Raw genomic sequence first — 22,852 nt, forward strand, 5'->3', positions numbered from 1 at the left:
AGGAAACACTATTTGGCTAGATATGGTGTGTGCTCCAGCACTCAAAAGGTAGAGGCAGGAGGATGACCATTTGGAGCAGCAAGGGCTACATTGTGAGACCTGTTCTCAAAGCAAAATTTCAAAATTAGCCATCTTTTTTTGCATCATTAGCAACTTGCCAACTTCATGTATCACAGAGATGTTTAATGTTATGTTCTGCAAAGTGGCTAAGACTTCAGTTCTTCTGATAAGTCCCTAGTAGTACATTTCCATTTAGAGTATATATTAACAGCATCCCTTAACCAAGATACATTCTGAGACATGGGGACTTAGGTGATTCTTCATCGTGCAGGCATCATGGAGCCCGTATGTATAGAAGCCTATATCTGCAAGCAAGGAAGCTCTGAGTATAAGAAAAAATTATAATAGATAAAGCAGTTACATATGTCATCATTATCCAGTGTCTTATTTTATGCATTAACCACTGTCCTTTGTGTGACTGACTATTGGTTTATACCAACTTCTGTACCAGTCGGCTACAATGTCACTTAGGGTGATAGGAAGTTTTTAGTCTCATCATACTTTTATAAGTCACGTATGCAGTCATGTATGCCATCTGTCATTAATCAAAACATCATTATACAGCCCAAGAATTATTTTCAGATAGCAACATAATAGACGCTCATGAAATTTGAACATAATAAGAATGTCCCTTGTGACAACATTCCAGTTGCGTTTGTTTCATGTGTGTGAGATATTATTTGGAGTACTTAAAATGGATATCCTGCTTTAAGTTTTGTGATTCTTGTTGGTATTTATATAAGTGGATATGAGTAGAGATAAGGTTTGTAATCTGACTTTTTAAGATTGTCTTTTCTAGGGGGCGGGAGAGATGGCTCAGAGGTTAAGAGCATTGCCTGTTCTTCCAAAGGTCCTGAGTTCAATTCCCAGCAACCACATGGTGGCTCACAACCATCTGTAACGGGGTCTGGTGCCCTCTTCTGGCCTACAGACATACACACAGACAGAATACTGTATACATAATAAATAAATAAATAAATAAATATTTAAAAAAAAGATTGTCTTTTCTACCTCAGTAATTACATTCTTCTTTAAATCTGTTTTTAAATATCCTGAACTGATATTAATTTGTGATGCTGGATATATAATATGCATTAAAAATTGATTCAGGGCTAGAAAGATGGCTCAGCATTTAAAAAAGAGATGTAGGTTCTCTTCCTAGCTTCCACATGGCAGCTCAAAACCATCTGTAACTCCAGTTCCAGGGGATCCAACACCCTCTTCTAACCTCTGGGGGCACCAAGGACACAGATAACACATATACATGTGTACAGGCAAAATATTTATACACAGAAACATAAGTCAGTCTTTAAAAATACTTTTTAATTTATTCAAACATAGACACCGTTATGTAATAGCCAAAAATAGAATCCAGTGCCCTCTGCTGGACACTGCAGGTGCCTGCACATATGTGCATGTGTACACACAAGCTACACATGATCAAAAATAAAATCTTTAAAAAACTGTAGCCAAGATTTCTTAAGAATTTTTAAAAATCTATTATGTCAACATAATTTAAAGAATTTATCTGAGTGTCAGATATTTTTGCCTTCTCTTTCCCTAGGTGGTTTCAGACACCCTCACAGGTGTTCTACCATGCAGCTACTGAACATGGAGGAAAAGATGTCTATCCAGGGCAGTGTCTTTGGGAAGGTTGTGAGCCTTTTCAGCGGCAGAGGTTTTCTTTTATTACCCACTTACAGGTATACTTTCTTGATGTTATTTGCTTACTAATTCATCTGGTCACATTAAAGATTATAACGTACTTTTTTTTTTCTCCTTAAGGATAAGCACTGTTCAAAGGATGCTCTGCTTGCAGGATTAAAACAAGATGAACCAGGACAAGTGGCAAATCAAAAATCTTCTACCAAGTAAAGAAAATTAGTTTCCTTACTATCGGGCATAAGAATAAGCAGTTACTGCAATGGTCAGGGCACTGAAAAAGTAGACAGCTAGACAAAACACGAGAACAGCACAAAGAAACTTAGCATATGGGAAATCCAAAGCCTGTGTTCTAACCCAGCTCTCACTACCAAGCTATGAGATTCTGCTCAAAGTACATAAATCCTCCTATCAACCTCTGCATGCGTATCCGTTCCCATAGAGGTTGCACTGTGTGGTCTGTGAAGCAGCCCTGACTCTGGAGACACACCCGTAGGCAGACAGATAAACACCAGAGGAAATCATTGTGAATTAGAAGAACTATTAGTTGTTTTTTTTTAAAGGCGTAAACATGTATTTGACAGTGGCAAAGAGATTGCTTTATACACATACATGCACACATATATACATACATTCTGACTTACATATGAAGATTATATATTTTGGAGGTGCGGTATGTTACTAGGAATTGAACTCAGGACCTCTGGAAGAGCAACCAGTGCTCCTGATCGTTCAGCCATCTCTCCAGCCCCCTGTATATTATATTTTTCTATTCTAATAACATCAGAAATATCCCTGGATTACAAGTTTCAGAAGAAGCACAGTTTGTTAGACTGCATCCTTCAGTGCCATTTCCATGCTGCCTTCCAGCTCAGCAGGCAGTACAGCTGGTCTTCCTGTCCACAGACACTGGCAGTGACTTAAATGGGGGTTTATACTACAGTCTCTCAGTCCTTCCAACCTGTGTCTTTAATAAGAATAGTGGACCTTTTCCTACAACTCCTTTTTGGTACAAGAACTGGTTGAAAGTCAGACTGTTAAGAAAACATCGTGCGTGAATACAGTCCTTAACACGGGTTCTGATCCATGGGGCAGCTTCTTTTCTAATCTAAAATTGCAGGATGTTTCCTCCCTAACACACAGCTTCACAGTACTTCCAAAGATGAGAGCTCTACAGCTTTGGTGCTGGGTTAAGTTACTGTTATTGCCTCCTTACCCAGGATAGGAACTTTAGAGACGGACCGTGCAGTACATCTGTTGTTTGCTTTGAAACTGATGGACTGAGTGGTGTGTACTGCTGCTTCCTGTAATGCCTCAGGCAGGGACATGGATTGTTCAAGGCCAGGTCGAGCATGTGTGAAACCCTGTAAAGAAAGAGACAGGCTAGAAAATTCAAGCCCTAAAACAGAGACCTGTTTGTGTGGGCGGCAGGGAAGGGGGGGGGGGGGTCACAGTTGTCTGTCTGTGCAGTTAACATAGTCTGTCTGATCAATTTAGGCAGCCAGCTGTAGGGGGCACAGGCTCAGCTCCTAGAGCACAGAAGGCCATTGCCAGTCACCCCAGCGCCGCACTCATGGCTCTTAGGAGAGGCTCCAGGAACCTTGTCTTCCGGGACTTTACAGTAAGTGCTCCTTGAAACCCTTGTCAGTAAAGGTGTGACCCTGTGGATTTAGATCTTTATTCTTTTTTTTATATTCTCCATTCTTTTTAAGGATGAAAAAGAGGGACCAATAACTAAACACATCCGACTAACAGCTGCCTTAATATTAAAAAATATTGGTAAATATTCAGAGTGTGGGCGCAGGTGAGTAATCTGTTTCCATAATCAAAGCAAACTTACTATATTTCTCTATGTGAGTTGATGATATTACCTATCTCTTATTTGCTATTTTTCTAATTGATTTGTGAATGTGTCCAAAAGCTTATGGTAAGACCAGGCTATCATGGTCTCTCCAAAGCCAAAAATAAAGTGGAAACTACAGAAAACAAGCCTTTAACTTATTTTATTGTCAATTTTCTTCCTGACCACAGCATTTACAGAAGAAAAAAAAAGTTCTGAGGACAAAACCTGGATGCTTATTGGGGAAAAGAGGGAATTGGCCATTTGCATCATGTGAAATCAATTCAGTTCCATTTGACAGTGGGCATTTTAATAAGCCTATCAAAGCCATGAACATTAGGATCACTGTAATACTTTTGATGTTTTATAATCACTTTCTAATGGACTTAAGCAAGAGCATGATCTGTAGATAAATTTCTAAGTAGAAATGACTCTTTATCCTTGCAAGAATATGTCCTGCTATATCCTCTGAAAGCAGTGGTTCTCAGCCTTCCTAATGCTGCAACCCTTAAATTCAATTCCTCATATGGTGGTGACCCCAACCATAAAATTATTTCATTGCTATTATGAGTCATCTCTGTCCATCTTCCTGCTACTCCTCCCATATCCTCAACTGAGCAGCCTTTTACTGAATAGGCCTATCTCCTACAAATGTCTTCTATCTACAGTCAATCAAATTGTTTTAGGTAGTATAATATTTCAAGTAGATTTTTAAAGAATAAGAATTGTGGAATTGCAAAAGAAGATATTTGTGCTTTATCAGCTTTTTAAATTTTTGTGATTTTTTTTTGAAATTAAATATAACTATCATTTCTCTCCTTCCATTTCTTCCCTCCAACTCCTCCATGTCTTTTCTTGCCCTGTTCCCTCCCACATTCCTGGCCTCATTTTCTGTAATTGCTATTGCTACACACACACATAGTATTGTTACTTGCATATATATGATTTCAGGGCTGATGACTTGGTACTAGATAACAGATTAAGGGGGTTCATTCCTGGGGAAGACTATTTCCTCTCTCAACAAGCAGTCCATGGCTGCCTATAGTTCTTTGTCTGTGGATAGAGCACACTAGAATGTCTATTGGTACTGTACTTGTTGAGGTCTTGTTTAGGCAGCCATGTTGTTGGTCTTCATCAATAAAGCTTCCCTGTCATTTCTTGGAGACACAGTCTCACAGCAAATTTCTTGTTACTTGCCTCTAAAATCTTTCTGCTGTTCTTCAGTGATTCCTGAGCTAGAGCTACATCTAGCTATGGGCGTGAGCATTTAGAGTGTAATTAGAAATTATTCTGATCTAATAGAGTTATAGTAATAGGTTCTCTTCTAAGGTTTATGCCCTCGTAGTCCTAGGTAGTTTCCAGCACCAGGCGTGACTTCCTTCTCTTGAGCAGGCCTGAAGTCCAATGTTGTACCCTTAGGAATATCTGGTTGTCCTTGTGATTTATAGACTATCTTGCCATGCTGGCCATTATTGTGGTTGATAGGCTTCACAGCCATGTAGGCCTATTAGTTGTTTCTCTCCCTTGGAACCTTACATAGTACCTTCTAGTGCTATGGAAGTTAGTCCTCAGGGAGGACACTTTTAGGTCAGATCCAATTCAGATCCTCAAGTCCAATCAAAATCCCCATGTCATTCTTCACAGAAACAGAAAAAAACTATCCTGAAATTTATGTGCAATCATAAAACACCCTGGATAGCCAAAGGAAACATGAGAAGAACAATGCTAGAGGAGTTATAATTCCAGATTTCAGGATATGCTACTGAGTAATAAAATCAGAACCAGTGTATATGGTACTGGCATACATGTAGACCAAGGGAACAAATAGAAGACCCACATATGAGTACACATAACTACAGACATCTAATATTTGATAAATCTGCCAAAAACATACACTGGAATAAAGCAAGCATCTTTAAAACGGTGCTGGGGAAGCTAGCAATCCACGTGTAGAAAAATGAAACAGACCTGCATCTATGACCTTACACAAAAACTAACTCGGGTGAACCAAAACCTGAACCTGAAACACTGGAAGTGCTAGAATAATGACTAGATGGTGATCTACATGATACAGGTATAGAAAAGGTCTTTTTGAATAGGATCTCACATGCTCAAGAATTGAGGCCAACAATGACAAGTGGATCCTCATAAAACCAAAAGGCTTCTTCACAGCTAAAGAAACAACTAATCGAGTTAAAGAAGCCACAGAAGTAGGAGAGAATCTTTTCCAACTATACAAAGGTCAAACAAAATGACAGCAAATACTGGAGAAGATGTGGGGGAAAGGGAACCCTCATTCATTCAGTGTTGGTCAGATTGCAAACTAGTAAGGCTTTCTGGAAATCAGTGTGGAAAATTCAAAAAGCAAAATAAATACCATAGCTCCCAGCTCTACCATTCTTGGGCATATGGCCATAGAACCATACATTCTGCTCCACAAATACTTGCTCTGCTATATGCATTGCCACACCATTCACGTAGTTAGGAAACATAAACAACCTAAATGTCCTTCGGCTGACCAGTAGGTTACGAATGTGGGGTTCACTGTGGAATAGTACTAAACTGTAAAGAAAAATGAAATTAGCGGATAGACGGATAGAACAAGAAAATATAGTGAATGAAATAACACAGACCTAGTAAGACAAATATTGCAGGAATAATTTTTTGTAAATGTGCAACATGAAAAGTATCAAATTGGTTTTGTTGGAGGTAGTGTTTGGTTTGGGTGTTAGAGGTCGAACATTCATAATATTTAAGTAATGATTTTGTTATTGTTGTTTTTGGTTTTGTTTGTTTTCGAGACAGGGTTTCTCTGTAGCTTTGAAACCTGTCCTGGAACTTTCTCTGTAGACCAGGCTGGCCTTGAACTTACAGGAATCCGCCTGCCTCTGCCTCCCCCTCGCTAAATAATGACTTTTTTAATGTTAAGGCTTACCCGGCTCTGTCAGAACACCAATTTCTTCTGTGTGTTCTTCCTCCTTCCCCACTTTCCTTCTCACCCTCAGTTTTCATTGCAGCCTGCTTTGCAGCCACAGAAAAACTAATGCATGTTCCCCTTCACATTAGACTCTGTCTTCACCTCTGCACATCTGCTGCAGGCTCTGCTGTCCTTCGTGTTAGTGTGTCTGCTATCTCTGTAAGTCTGTGCAGATGAGCACTGCTTTCTATAGCCTTTTTAAAATTTATTTATTTTTCATGTGTATGGGAGTTTTGTCTGCAGGTATCTCTGTGCACTATGTGTGCAGTACCCACAGAGGCCAGAAGAGGGTGTTGTGTCCTCTGGAATTGGAGTTAATAGTGGTTGAGAGCCACCATGAGGGTGCAGGGAATTAAACCAAGGTCCTCTGGAAAAGTAGCCAGTTCCTGTAGCCTTTCTTATGTTGCATTTCATTCCCCACTGGTTTCTTCTTGTTCTTTTTCTCTAAGCTGTCTGTCTTTGGATTTTTAATCTCTAAACAGTTTGAATGTTCAGACTATACCCGTTCCAGCATGAACACTAGAATACTACTCAAACACAGCTTAGGAAATCTACATCCGGGCTTCTTACCTCCATTCTTGATGTCTTCCTCTGGCCCTAACCTGTTCAGCTAACTCTGTGTCCTTTCTGCTGCATGTGGAGCTCTTTGAAGGTAGAGATTGGGTGTTATTTAAATTGTTGCGTTTTGGTGACAGTCATTCAGTAAATATGTGATAGACAGAAGGAAGGGGAACCGGCAAGTTCCTTTCCTGCCAGAGATCTGATTGGAGTTTGTGTAATGGTTAGAGTTCCCAAGATAATTTTTCTTTAGGGCTGTTCCTTCATGGAAGCTGGTTGCATGCTTGGGCTTGTATGGCAAAGCCCATTTCTCTGGCTATCACGCACAGAGCCAGAAGTTATTACTTTGCCCTGTTCACTTCTGGTTGACCTCTTGTCTTGCATGTAGACTGTTGTCATGCAAATGTGTTCTGAAATGTCAGTTGTTAGGGTCTCCGAATAGTGGCTTCCTAAAAGTGCAAGCCACCATCAGGCAAGACTATGAAGGGTACATTAGGGGACTGCAAGTTTGAAGTCAGCCTAGGATGCATGGTGAGACCTTGTCTCACAGCAGCCCACTAGTTCTTCTCATGCAGCCATCTTCACTGTGTCCTTCCCGTGAGCATTTCCTCTGCTGGACCATTCTGTGTCTGAAAATACTGATAACCATGAACCCCAGTACATGGAGGAGAGTGTAAGGAATCCCTTTGCTAGTGAAACAATACCAAAACATATTTCTATTCTTAATAAGAACATTTAGGTTAAGAGGTAGATGTTAGTTTACCTTTACTTTGACATACAGTACCTTGCACAAGGAAAATGGTAGATGTATGAGGGTTTTTTTGTTTTAATGTCAGGATCTGATAGTTTGAATGATGCATTTTATCCCTTCTCATTGAGTTTCAGCTCTGGTGAAGTCTCAAAATTTGTTTCCTTTTGATAACTGAATAATACTTAGATCTTATTTGAAAATCAACTAATGCTTTCTAAGTGCTTTTCTAATTTTATGTGTATGGGGCTTTTCCTTCACACACACACACACACACACACACACACACACTTGTGTGTGTGTTCACCACATGCATGCCTGGTGCCAGTGGAGGTCAATAAAAAGTATCAGGTCTCCTGGAACTGGAGATGGCTGAAAGCTACCATGTGTGTGCTGGGAACCAAAATTGGATCCTTTGTGAGACCAAGAAATGCTGTAACCACTGAGCGATCTCTGCTGTCCCCAGATAGTCCTTTTGATTGAATACATTAATCATGAGCAATCCCAAAGGGAAATTAAGAAAGTATCCCATTTATAACAATGTCAGAAGAACAAAACACTTAGAAACTAGCTAAATCAGGGAAGTTTATATGTTGAAAATAATAAATGATTGCTGAGAATTTAAAGGGTACATGAATAAATGGGAGGATAGCCCATATTCAGTGGGCCAATGGTCAGCTGCCAATATAGGCACTGGAGAAATAGTGGTTAAGAGAATTGTCTGCTCTTCCAGAGGATCCAGGTTGAATTCCCAGCATCTGTATGGCTGCTCACAACTCCAGTTCCAAGAACTTAGTGCCCTCTTCTGGCACACATGTGGCACACAGACATTCATGCAGGCAAAACACCAATATATATATTTTAATTTATTTTTTAAAGATTTCCCCATCAAAGTGCCAGCAGTTTTTATGGAAATAGATTAATCCATCCTGAAAGGGACTCAAAAAGGTAAAAATAATCTTGACAAAGAACAACAAAGTCAGAATGCTCATAGTAACTTCCTGGTATTAGAAGTTGCTGTACAGATACTATGCCTGTGCTCCTGGTATAAAGACAGGAAGCCTGAGAGAGCAGAGGAGAGACCCGAGTGGACCTTCCCACACACAGCTGAAGAAGGCTGCCAGTTTCTCAGTCTCAAGCTGTCTCCAGCAAATGATGTTTGGAAAACTAGACTTACATTTGTAAAAGAAATTGAACAGCTGCTATTGCCATATATATCCTAGCTCAAAATAGATCAATGAGTTGCATAAATGAGCTAAAACTACTAACCAAGTAGAAGCAAACATGAGGCAAAGGCTTCTTGGGCTACTTCATTAGATGTGTACACTAGAAGTGGAGCAAACAGAATCTGGACAAACTGGACTTCAATAAAACTAAAATTTGCACATCAAAAGACATTGTCAACAGTAAATGGCAAATCATAGAATAAGAAAAATCACATAGTTGATAAGGGATCCTTATTGAAACTATATACAAATGTCCCAACTGCTGTGGAAATCTGCATCAGCTAGCTCTTCAAGAAGAGAGACATCATAGGGTAGACTTAAAGTGGGGTGCTACTGCACCATTAGAAAGGAGAAAGTGCTAATGTAGGCCACTGCTGTGAACCTTGAGGAAGTCCTGACTGACTAAGCCAGGCACATGGGATCGGTGTCCTGGTTCTGTGTGGTTTCTACCAGAATAAGCACAGACAGACCAATTAAGCCCATGGTTCTCAACCGTGGGTCGCAACATCATTGGCAAACTTCTGTCTCATATTATGATTCCTAACAGTAGCAAAATTACAGTGATGAAGTAGCAACGAGGGTAATTTTATGGTTGGGGTCAGTACACCATGCGGATCTGTATTAAAGGATTGCAGCATTAGGAAGGTTGTGAACCACTGAATTAATATGAGTTGGGGATTGGGAAATTGTTTGATATATAGAATGATCTGTTGTAAAATAAAAGGGCTACAGATAGTAACAATAGTTACACTACAGGATCAATGTACTTGATGTTATCAAATTGGTTAATTTCATTATATATATATATTCATGAAAATGAAAAAAGTAACATAAAATGGAAATGACAGTTAATGAGCTTGGGTTCTGTTTGGGGTGCAGAAAATACTCAAAAGTGATTGTAGCCGTGCTTGCACAATTACCAATGAATTGTTTTAAGTGTTTATGATGATAAACCACATGTCAGAAGAACTGTGGAACCCAAGTCATTGTAGAGCTTTCAAGAGCAGTCCCATGCCTCCTCGTCTCTGCCTTAGTAACTTTCATGAACTAAAGCAGAGTCTTCTGGTATTTTCCTAATGTTTATTAAAAATATGCCTGTGGAGCTGTGTATTTGTGGCACAGGCCTTTAATCCCAGAACTCCGGAGGCAGAGGCAGGCAGATCTGTGAGTACAAGGCCAGTCTGAGTCTAAAGAACAAGTTCCAGTACACTCGGGGCTACACAGAGAAACCCTGTCTTTTGTCTAGATGTGAAATTCTGATTTGGAAAAGTATTTTTGCTGCAGGTCTTCCCCAGCTGTGCTGTTAGGGTTCAGTGGCATTCTAGGTCACATTTCTTTGCATGTGATCTATTTTTCCACTCCTAAGTTCTAGCATATTTCTGGCTTTCTAAAATATAGTGACTTATAAGTTGTTTTAACTGTTTCCAAAACAATTGTACATATTAATGAGGTGTTCTGTGATGCTTTGACACACACACACACGCACATTGTATAATGTGTAAAGCCTGTCTTCAACCTTTTATCTTTTTGTTTTGTTTTGTTTTTGTGGTAAAAGCATTCAGATTCCTTTCTTCTGCCTCTTTGAAATCTACAGTAGTTCACCTTACATTCCATACAGTTGCACCAGAGCCTCTGGCTCCAAACAGTGCCTTAGTGCTCACTGATTAACCTCTCCCTAGTTTTCCTCCCCATACCCTTCTTAGACCCCGCTAAGTACCATCTACTCAGTTTGATTAAGATCAGCCTTTCTAAAGGCATGTAGTCCTTGTCTTTCTGTGCCTTGTGACTTTTCATGCTGCATGGCGAACAGCAGTGAACTGTAGCTACACTTGGTATGATGTTTGTTTTCATGGCTGATTAGCATTTCATTTATGTGTGGACCATGTTGCCTTGTTCGTTCCTTAGTTGATGAACACTTCAGATGTTTCCAGTTCTTGCTCTTATGAATGGTACTGCAGTAAACATGGCAGAGTGATTTAATTTTATTAGCTTTTCATTAGTATGGATATACAGAGTGAGTTGCTACACAATGATACCCTGGCGGGAGAGAGGGAGGGCAGGAAGGGAAGGGAGGAAGAAAAGAAAAAGATTGCTTTTAGAACTGTGAGTGTAGCTGGAGAGATTGCTCAGCAGTTTAAGAGCACTGGTTGCTCTTCCAGACGACCTAGGTTCAACTCCCATCACTTATATGGCAGCTCACATTGGTCTGTAACTCCAGTTCTAGGGGATCCAACACCCTCACACATACATGCAAGACACCAATAACATAAGTAATTCTAAAGAACTGTCATGAGTAGGAACATGTGACAGGAGGCTGTTCATCCTATGACTATTTCCTCCAGCTCAGGCCCACCAGCCAACTCTTGCACACACATAGCCCCAGTGATGTAGTCAGAGTATTAGTACATTGATGGATAATAGATGAAGTCAGAAACTGCTTTCCCAAAGCTCAGTCCCTACACAGAATAACCTTTAGCACACCACTTGACATCTAGACCAAAAGAGTTGCCTTTTCTGTTTTTTGAGATATCTGTACTGTTTTCCTGGGCATCTGCTGATTAACAGTCCCACCAGCAGTGTGCATAGCTTGACTTCTGATAATAAAATAGCCATTGCTGTTGAGTGGGGCAGTATCGTGGTTTCCTTTTGCATTTCTCTGGTGACTGATACTAGGCTATATAGCTCTCAACAATTTTTATGTCTGTTTTTTAAAGAAATGTGTATTTAAGCGAGTTGCTCATTCTTTAATTGGGTGGTTGGCATTTTGATGTTGAGATTTTGCTGTCCCTTAGATGTCCTGACTGTTCCTCTGTCAGATGCATGCTCTACAGATAGCTTCTCCATGTTCTCTCACCCTCATAGTCATTTCCTTTGCTGAGCAGAGATTTTTCTCCTAGAGCATTGCCTGTTCCATGACTGAGGGTATGCCTTTGTATTTTCTCGGGACAGTTTCATATCTCATAGCTATCTTGTCCGTTTTGCATTTATTATTTTCATTGTTGCAGGATTACTTGTGGACCAACCCTCACTTGTTTTCTCCAGTGTCTCTGCATCTTCTTCAGCTGGCTACAGATGCACAAGTGATTTGGTGCTGTTGTGTCTGTGTGTTTCTGTCAGCCCCACGCTGTTCTGGATTCCCTAGGTCTGGGTGCTTATTTCACTGGGCCCTTCAGTTGAATGGATGTATTGAGTATAGATTCATATACTTTGATAATGACAAGTTTTCATGTTTTTTTTTAATTTCTTTTGACTTTCAGTTTTTTCTAATCTCTTCAGGAAATCTTTTTCACTTAATCCTCAAACCGGTGGGGTCTTCACTGCTCCTTGAGGGCCTTATTTGTTCCCAGCTGCAGTTTTATGACGTCCTGACAATGTTGAGTTTGGTGGCTGATGATGCTAATGCTCGTATTGTTCAGATTTTTTTCCTGCTCTTTTGTATACTTATTCTTTTCTCAAATGTTTGAGGACTTTTGGGATTCCTTTATATTTTAAGAATAAAACATCTAAATCAGGCATGAGGATTGGACACCTGTCACAGAAGGATGGGTCATGGGCTAGGTGGAGGTCAGTGTGGACCTCACTGCAAGACCGTTTCAAAATACAGTAAAGGAAGAATGTGAGAACAGGCAGTTTGGCGTGCAGTTGCTGTCTGTAGGTGATCTCCAGTGCGCTAGCTTGTTTGTTAGCAGTCCCCAGTGTCAGTTCTGTAAAGAGAGATTTTGTTTTTTTTCTCTCCATGGAAAATACCTCTAATTCTCTCACCTTTTATAAGTAAGCAGTTAAAGACAGTTAAAATGAGGGTTTACATTTTGGAAATGAGATTGAAAGGGATCCTCAGTTGTCTCTTAATCCTATTTTCCACTCTAATTAATTCTCTTCCCCATCTCCAACAATGTCCATGTCTAAAACCTAAGCCTTTCTGTTTTGTTTGTCAAGACAGATTTTTTTAGTACATTTTCATTGATATTTATTGAGCTCTATATTTTTCTCTGCTCCCTTTCTTGCCTCTCCCCTCCCCCCTTCATCCCTCCCTCAAGGTCCCCATGCTCCCAATTTACTCAGAAGATCTTGTCTTTTTCTATTTTCTACTTCCCATGTAGATTAGATCTACCTAAGTCTCTCTTAGTGTCCGCATTGTTGTCTAAGTTCTCTGGGATTGTAGTTTGTAGGCTGGCTTTCTTTGCTTTGTGTTTAAAAACCACCTATGAGTGAGAATATGTGATAATTGTCTTTCTGTGTCTGGGTTACCTCACTCAAAATGATGTTTTCTAGCTCCATCCATTTTCCTGCAAAATTCAAGCTGTCATTATTTTTTTCTGCTGTGTAGTACTCCATTGTGTAAATGTACCACATTTTCTTTATCCATTCTTCGATCGAGGGGCATTTAGGTTGTTTCCAGGTTCTGGCTATGACAAACAAAGCTGCTATGAACACAGTTGAGCACATGTCCTTGTGGCAAGATTTAGCATCCTTTGGAAATATACCCAAAAGTGGTTATTATTGGATCTTGAGGAAGGTTGCTTCCTAATTTTCTGAGAAATTGCCATACTGACATCCAAAGGAACTGTACCAGCTTGCATTCCCACCAGCAATGGAGGAGTGTTCCCTTTTCCCCACAACCTCTCCAGCATAAGTTGTCATTAGTGTTTTTGATATTAGCCATTCTTACAGGTGGAAGATAGAATCTCAGAGTTGTTTTGATTTGGACTTCTCTGATGACTAAGGATGTTGAACAATTCCTTAAGTGTCTTTCAGCCATTTTAGATTCCTCTGTTGAGAGTTCTCTGTTTAGGTCTGTACCCATTTTTTTTTTTATTGGATTATATGATCTTTTGGTGTCCAGTTTCTTGAGTTCTTTGTATATTTGGAGAGCAGACCTCTGTCTGATGTGGGGTTAGTAAAGATCTTTTTTCATTCTGTGGGCTGTCGTTTTGTCTTGTTGACCGTGTCCTTTGCTTTACAGAAGCTTCTCAGTTTCAGGAGGTCCCATTTATTAATTGTTTCTCTCAGTGTCTGTGCTGCTGGGGTTTTATTTAGGAAGTGGTTCCCTGTGCCAATGTGTTCAAGTGTACTTCCCACTTACACTTCTATTAAGGTTCAGTGTGGCTGGCTTTATGTTGAAGTCTTTGATCCATTTGTTCTTGAGTTTTGTGCATGGTGATAGATAGGGATCTATTTTCATTCTTCTACAAAGATAGATTTCTTTATCTCTTGGTGCTGTTTTATTTTGTTTCGGTTTTTTCTTTCTTTCTTTGGTAGTATATAAGCTTTCTTCAAACTACTTGATTTTCCTAGAAGATAATTTGTATCTTAAAATGTTTCTATTAATACAACTTAGGCCAGCATGTAAAATTGAAAATTCAGGAGGAGAATAAACAGAAAGAAGTTAGTTAGGTTTTTATACTGATTTTTAACCTTATAGAAGTGAAGGTACTCACTGGACCCAGTGATGTACCTGGGTCCAGTGGTAACGCATGTACAGGGCCTTAAGTACAACTCCAGCACCACCACCGCCCCTCCTTCCAAAAACACTATGAGTTTGTTTTCTTTGGTTTTGAGATAGGTTTTTCTATATAACCCTGGTCTCAAATGTCTAGAGGTTCATCTGCCTCACGAGTACATGCCTCTCAGCTGAGCTGAGTTTTTTGTTTGTTTGTTTGTTTTAGGAAAATCAGATAATTTTTAGTTGATTTGAAAATTTGGTAAATAAAAATTTGAAATAAGTCATGCATAGAGTCCACAAATCTGAATTATGTTGAATTAATGGAAAGTGGTAACACACAGAAACAACAGTAGAGTACCACCCATCCCACAGGACCATGTTCCACCCCGCCCCATTGTCCTAATTAGTAATATATACTACAGGGTATTTTGCCTGACTTTGACTTGATGTAAGTTGTATCAGACAATGAGGTTTCTCAGCAGGAACTGTGAGATTGGTTTCTGTAGTTACATGCAGCAGCACTTTGTTCATATTGGAATAGAGTTATGCTTGCCGTTTTGTTCCCTTGGTGTCCACATTTTACTCCTAGTCATGGGCAGCGAACCTAGGGCCTTGGACGTTCTGTGTACGCGTGCCACCACCGGGCTTTCTCCAGTCTTCCACATTAAATGTAGCTAGATTATTTTTTTCTGTTTCCATGCTTTACTTCTTTCTCTACAGTGTTTTCATTATAATTTCAGGGATATTTTCACCATTTTTTTTCTCCTGATTTTGTTCTTTTTCTAAGATGTACTCATTTTATTTTCTGCATTTTGCTACATTCATGTATATCCACCACCTGTGTGCTCTGCCCACAAAGGTCAGGTGTCAGATCCCATAGCACCAGAAATAAAGAAAACTGAGCCACCTGATATTGGTGCTAGGAACCAAACATGGTTCCTTGGCAAGAGCAGGCTCTTTAAACATTGGGCCATTTCTCCAGCCCCTTCTCTGGTTTCTCTTACCCAGGATTACTTTAATGAAAATAGTGAAGGTCTTGGGTAATCTCTCATTGCTGTGCAACTTGTTTTCCAGATGTTTAAAATGAAAGTGTTCACACTTAAGCCCAACTTGAAAGAAGTGTGCAGTGAGCATTATACCATTGCATACCTTTTCATATTGAGTTAGTGTGCTTGCCTTAGCCTCCTGTCCTTCTGTTCACTCTTTCCTTCCCAGCCCAAAGCGGTCTTCCCATGTGATGCTCACTCCCACTCTCTCTATATTCTCAGCCACATCAATACTGTGACCTTTGTGACAGAAAATTTCAAGTTCATAAATGTTTTTGTTCCTTCCCTGCAACTTTCTGATTTGTGAAATTTCTAAAATCCTGAATGAATATACAAAAATACGTTGTGTAACCTTTTGTGTACACAAACCCTGCCTATCTAGAAAGTCAATTGAGTTCCAGGGGCCAGAAGTTGGCGTTAACGTACTCATCAGTGAATTGTGCTGACTGATGTCTAGCTTGTTCCTCCTCTTTCTACAATGCTGTATTAACACTGGCCGGATGTGGAACTATAGGATGTTTCTATTTTAGTTGTATAATCTGTGATAAGGAATCTAAACTATGATCCTGGAGACTGATAATCTGTGTTTTGTTTTGTTTTTCTAGATTGTTAAAGAGACATGAAAACAACTTATCAGTGCTAGCCATTAGTAACATGGAAGCTTCCTCCACCCTTGCCAAATGCCTTTATGAACTTAATTTTACAGTTCAGAGTAAAGAACAAGAAAAAGACTCAGAAATGCTGTAGTAAATCCTATCCCACTTACACAGCGGGGACTCAAAGTCAGATACATTTCACATACTGTTACTGAAGAAAGCACCAAGTCTTAATGGAGCAGAGACCATAGAATGAATTATTTTGTGTCCTCCCATGATGCTGAGTGAGAGGAAGCTTCGTATTCTGATCTCTGAACGAATCCCTTTCTCCTCTGTTTAAAAGAAAAAATCTAAAAAGGAAAAAAAAAACTACTGTGGGATTGTCAGCCAGCTTATCTGCAGGATGTCTTGGTTCTGCCATCCTGATGGAGACTGCTGTGATCAGAATCCAGTACCATCCACATTGGAATAGACATGAATAGTGTGAAACCTACGTGAGCAGATGAAATAGAAGCATTAATATTTTTATCTATATCCAAGAAGGAGCACATTTTTATATTTACAAAACCATTTAAGCTGGTTTGAATAAAGACAAAGTTTGAGCACACCTATCCCCCAGCTTCAGAGGGGCCACCAATATCTAGCTGTGGATTGTGTGTTTTGTTTAGAATCAGTAGCTTGGTTTTCTTACTTGAGCCAATATATTTTCACTTATTTATTATCATAAAAATTTACCAGTCTGAATAGATCTTGTAAATATTTGTGAATAGAATGAACACCCTTCATACCACTGCAGCCACTGGAAATACATTCTGTGGTGTCCTAGAAGCATTATTGGTAGGCTCTAAAGTTTTCTAGACTTTCCTGTCAACTGTAAGTAATTGTGATATATTCTACGCAGTGGATGATGTTCTTTACATTTGTGTAAATACTTCTGCAAAGGTACTGATGCTGTAAAGTCAGAACAGTTTTGTGGAACTGTGATTTTTTTTTTCTCCTTTTCTTTTTTTGGTTTTCTTGGATCCCCCCTCCCACCTTGGGTTTTTTGTATTATACACCTTGTAGAACTCATTTTGCTGGCTGAAAGAGTATGGAATAATATATCTTATGTCATTTTTGTAGAAGAAAAACTATTTGAAGGGTTTTGTTTTTGTTTTTGTTTTTTTTGGTTTTCCCTAATATGTATCCACTGTAAGCATTTGTCATGTGCAAGCTCAGAGCTTGTACAGAATTTTTTTGTATTTGTAAATTGGTTTAAATACATGGAATTTTATACAGGTTTTCTCCTGTGTTATATATGCATTATGTGCAGGTATGATATTTTCTTCACTACTTTTTCTATCTTAATATAGTGTGGAATTTTATTGTATTATTCTTCCATTCTTAATACTGTACCACATTCCTGCTCAGAAACTGCTCACTTCCTTAAATTGTCTTTTCCCCCCAAGCGTGAAATGTATCCACTTATAACTGCCTATTGCCTGTTCTATTAGCATCCAAATGTGGAGGGCCTCCCAACCACCATTTCTGCTGTGTCCTTAGGATGTGCAGTATAAAATATAGACCTGACAGTTTATGTTATAGAATGGCTTTATTTACTTTGGTGACTGTTTATAGTTTTTAAATAAAAGACTGAACATTTTCTTGAGTCCTTTATTTCTGGAGTATGCTTATTAAGACATTCTAAAATATTAAGTTTCCTTAGCCTAGCTGAATGCAAGGTCCAACGGTCACCTACCTACTTTATAATCCTTTGTGATTAATACTGTAGAGAACAGGTTTATCACATGACACCCATAGTCAATGTAGGAAGAAGACCAAATTCTTGTTTACGATATAACAAACAGCAGCCCAGAGTGCAACTGAGAGACAGCTGGTGCAGTTAAAGTTCAGTATGCCTTACTGACTGTCATGCATCTGACAAAGCTTTTAATGTTTAGCATTCTGTGACTGTTGGTTCAGTTTAACATGAATTGGGGACAGATTCTTTGAGATGAGCTTCAGTCTGGACATAAATTTTAAATTTCTTGGTCACTTATTAATACCAAAAAGTAATTTCTCCCTAAGGGCATCCGAGTCTGTGCACTCAGTTCTATCTGAAAGAAATGTGTGATGACACCAAAACTTTGTATTTCTCAGGATGATGGCATCTGACTTCCCCTCCACAGACTAGGGCTGCCTAGCAGACCCCCGAGTCCAGGTACCTTAAAGTATCCCTCAGATATCTCCAGACTTACAAGTTCCTGAGAGCAGACAGTTGGGGAATTTTCTATTCACTGTTTTTATCTAAAAATTTGAGTTTTTCTACAATTTTTTGTAACATCTCTGTTTGCTTGTCTTCAAAGCAGGAAATTGCCATGGTGGTTAATGTTCGGTAGCAAAGACAGGGTTAGGAAAATGACTTCCGTAACTGTCATCCTGTCACCTCACTGAATTGCATCCTGTAGCTGCAGACTTTGTGTTAAAATGTATAAATGTGTCTTTAGTGCTTTTAAGCAATGGTCTCAGCAGAATTTTCTAAATGTATTTGACCTAATGAAACCAATTTGTAGCTTCCCTCCTAGGATCTCCCTCTTTCAGCTTTATCTGACTCTAATGGAATAACACGGACTTGGGGAATGGAATTGAAGTGCTCGTGCACTCTAGGTTCTGCTTAACCCTCGCAGTCATGAAAAGGTGCTCCTTGCTAGACAGAAACTTGCTGACTTCCAGTATTGTTATTTTTGTCTAAAGTTCTGTAAATACAAGCTTTAATGTTATCTTTGAGAAATCTATGTAAATAATAGTCAACAACATAGAGACTGTACAATTCTGTGTTATATATGTGCCTAGTGCTCTGTTGGCACTTAATAAATTTTAAGTAACAAAACTGATGATCATATAGTGAAGGCATATTTTTCTTCCGACTTGAGACAGGATATGACTATATATTAATGAGACTCAATAGACTAAGCCACACATGAAAACTTGTCTCATTATTTTATAGCCATGCCATGTATGTTTTTTTAAACCATAAAATGACAATAAAACTGATTTTTAAAATGAGTGTTTTGGATAATTGACTTCTGTCTTGATCTTACACCATGATTAAAGTACTGAAAGACCAAAGAAAAGAGTGAGGCTCTTCCCCAGAGGAGCAAGAATGGGACTTCAAGATCAGCCACAGAGGGCACCTCACACTGTTGTTGGTTCAATCTTACAATTCAGGAAAAGAGAAGGCATTTATATCCAGCTGATGTTAGTTTTTATCACTCTCACACTGTACAACTCTTGTCTGAACAATTAGCTTCCTTCAAAGGCCACAACAGAAGGGACAACATTACTGGCTGGTACCATTACAGTCAGAAACTTTCTCTAACAAAGATTCCTGTTAACTTCCCTGCATTGCTTAAAAACAAACAAAAAGCTGAGGGGCTGTAGTGTGTATGTAGATAAGTGAACTCATTTTCTTTGGTAATAGAACCACACTAAGAGGGTGGGATGGTTCAGTTTGAAAATAAAACACAAACACAAAGATCTGAGTTAGATGCCCAGGACTGACACACAATTAAATAATTATGGGTCTACAGGTACAATCACTATTTTAAATGAACTAGGACATACATTAAAAAAAAAATCATAAAATGCAGCAAACCCTGATCCAAGTACTGTTCACATACAATGACAATCCCCCAAGGCTTCAGATCCCACCTCCTGAGCACTACTAACCCATCAGAAAGAAATGCCCTGAAGCAGTCACTCGACAGCTTACTACTCGTCTCTTGGTTATTTTTTAATTTTAAAGATTTATTCATTTATCATGTATACAGTATTCTCAGTGCTCTGCCTACACGCCAGAAGAGGGCACCAGACCTCATTACAGATGGCTGTGAGCCACCATGTGGTTGCAGGGAATTGAACTCAGGACCTTTGGGAGAGCAGGTGGTGCTCTTAACTACTGAGTCATCTCTCTAGCCCCTTCTTGGTTACTTTTTGAGTTTAAAGATAGTAGTCTGACTCAGCACTACTGCTGAAGAGGTAGTACTGGTACAGCAGAACAGTATACCAGTAGGAGTTTGCCTGTTGCCTATTACAAATGACGGTGTGAACTGTCTCCTACTGCCCTTGGGCATGTTTCTGCTGGGGAGTTCTTGGGGTGGACGTGTGGTTACTGTCTCATAAATTACTGCCATGCAGTAGTTTATGATAATTTACAAATCAGAGTCCAAGTTGGCCTCTAGGGTGTTGCAGAGCAGTTGTCCTCCTGACCAGACCCTTTTCAGTTAGAAGTCTAATGGTATTGGAGTCAGTCAGGTGTGGTGGCACACACCTTTAATCCCAGCGGTCTGGAGGCTAAGGCATGCAGCTCTTTGAGTTTGAGGCTAACCTGGTCTACAGAGTGAGTTCTGGGACAACCAAGACTAGATATATATCCTGTCTCAAAAAAGAAGAGGGCAGGTGGGCACTGGTGTCACAGGACTAAATGACTGCGCCAGCAAAGCACAGGGCAGCAGCCCGAGTACTCAGCGTCCCACTGGCTCCAAGTGGAGAGCCTGCTTCCCAGCCTTAGGCAATCTCACTGGCTTAAACAAGATAGCTATGTGCTTTGAGGCTGTGGGGTGTGGCTGCATGTGACTGTGGGAAGGAAACTCGTTGCAGATTTTCAAACCTATGACATTAGTAAGTGGAACCTCCTCAGGGATCTTAAGCGATACAGACTACAAGTAAACTCAGCACAGAGGCTGTAAGCACTCCATGACATGCACTGCTGCTGTGACCACTAGATCTCAGTAGTGCACACAAAAGTGAGGGCAGGACAATCAAATTCAAGGTCATTCCCAGCTACGTGTCAAGCTCCAGGCCCACCTGGGACACGTGCATCTATGTCTAAGGAAAAAGTTCTGCGTATGATTTAAAAAGCAACAGTGTAATGACTTTACAAGGTAAGACTCCTTTCTGCAAAGATTTCAGTGAGCATACACACCTAACTGGGTTCTACAACACTTTACTTGCACCAGTTATTCAAATACTCGGCAAAAAGTTTGCCATCATTTTTCAGTGCTTAGCAGGGCGAGAGGGTGTCTAAATCCAGATAATTAACAAGATTAGAACTTGAAGGTTAAATGTGTGTGTACCTAGATCACAAACCACGGGACAAGTTAAACTTTTCATGTTGGTGCAAGGGCTGAGAAAGCCAGCAGTGATTACACAGGCTGGGGTTTTCCAAACCTGACACAACTCTGCAGAATAGGCAAGCAACTCACAGAGACAACTCGTGCTGGGAGGTGACACCTTACGTTCTTAAGTTTTAAAAACAAGACTCCCCACTTGCCTTCACTTACAGATGATCTTCCCTAATACTTACAGGACTGAGAATAACTTCTACCTCCTTATGACTTGGGACCACTACTTGACCACTAACAGGTTTCTCAGCCACAAACCTATTGAGAGTCAAAACCATCAGCCGCCAAGTCCACCAAGTCCCAGGCACTCAAGGAAAGGAGCTGAAGGCCAAGGGGGAAGCAAGGCAGCTCTCCTGAATGCCTCCAGTCCTTTCTGCCCTGCCTCTCCAACCATAGCTTGTACTTTGGGAGGAAGGAATTATATTTTGATCATACTTTTTATTCCCACTATGGTAATGTAGAAGTCAAGGAAAAGTATACAGAGTTCCATCTGTTGGTAGCCCAGATGGGACTTCTATTTATGGTTTGTAATGGGGAATCTTCCTGTAGCTTACACCTGTAATCCAAGATGTGAGACTTAGGCAGGAAGACTGTCCACAGTCCAATCTCAAACAAGAGTATTGTATATTGGTTGTACCCTTTCTCCATTTACTGTTAGAAAAGCACCAATTTCTGCACACATTTAAAATAGACCCAAAATAGCTTAATACAAATAATCCATAGTTTATATTAACCCTAACCCCCAACTTTACACTACTAGAAAGGGATAACATGTGGGTGAGGATGCTTTAATCATGGGGGAAAATCTATAACCTCTGTAAGGTTGTAATTTCCAATTGCATTCCCAGACATTGTATAGGCCTGCATCCCACCATAGTTATGATGCTATCGCCAGAATCAATTTAAGTATTGCCTTATAAAGTTAAACACCTTTAACTTAACCACTTCTACTGAGCTTCTGAGAGACAATTACTTGTGGTTTTACCCCCCACCCTCAGTGGTGGGACTCAAACCCAGGATGCCTCCATGAATTCTGGGTACACCCTACCAGTGAGCTAAACCTCCAGCCTACTGACTGTGTGCTACTAGCAAAAGGAAAATCATTGTGAAACTACAGATTAGCTTTAAACCTCCACAAATCTCTCTGGCAGCCACTCTAGGCTTGGGACTCTGATGCTAATTTTGGCTACAAAGTTTCCAGTTCATTCATTCTCACGGTTTCACTGTCTACTGGTTAACTAAAGTGCCACCACTTACAGGGACTTGCCCACCAGGTCCTTGGAGCACCCCCCCACACACACACACCAGGTATATATACTATGTACCTATTTCCCTTTATGGTTTAATAAACACACACACCAAACAGCTGCACTCCTAGATGACTATTCCAGTGCCTAAGATGAACTGCACTATCAAAATACAACACATATAAACACCGTGTATGTAATGATTCTGGAAATTAAAGGAGCAGGGTTGTTGCAAAAGACTTGATATATTGAGAGAATTGAAACATTTCAGTCACCTAAACCAAGAG

General features: G+C 39.8%; 1 protein-coding gene across 1 annotated transcript in view; it reads left to right on the top strand.

Annotated features, from left to right (window-relative positions):
* Positions 1 to 19,029, top strand: part of Arid2 (AT-rich interaction domain 2) — a 136,419-nt gene extending 117,390 nt beyond the window's left edge. Inside the window, exons 17-21 of the mRNA XM_087899205.1 lie at positions 1,625 to 1,763; positions 1,846 to 1,931; positions 3,220 to 3,343; positions 3,435 to 3,526; positions 16,166 to 19,029. Of these exons, the coding sequence (XP_087755331.1) occupies positions 1,625 to 1,763; positions 1,846 to 1,931; positions 3,220 to 3,343; positions 3,435 to 3,526; positions 16,166 to 16,307 (583 nt within the window). The 3' untranslated portion in view covers positions 16,308 to 19,029. The remainder of the gene's footprint in view (positions 1 to 1,624; positions 1,764 to 1,845; positions 1,932 to 3,219; positions 3,344 to 3,434; positions 3,527 to 16,165) is intronic.
* Positions 19,030 to 22,852: the final 3,823 nt, after the last annotated feature.

This window comes from Myodes glareolus, chromosome 19 (genome assembly GCF_982192425.1).
Source record: "Myodes glareolus chromosome 19, mMyoGla1.1, whole genome shotgun sequence".
Lineage (NCBI taxonomy): Eukaryota > Metazoa > Chordata > Mammalia > Rodentia > Cricetidae > Myodes > Myodes glareolus.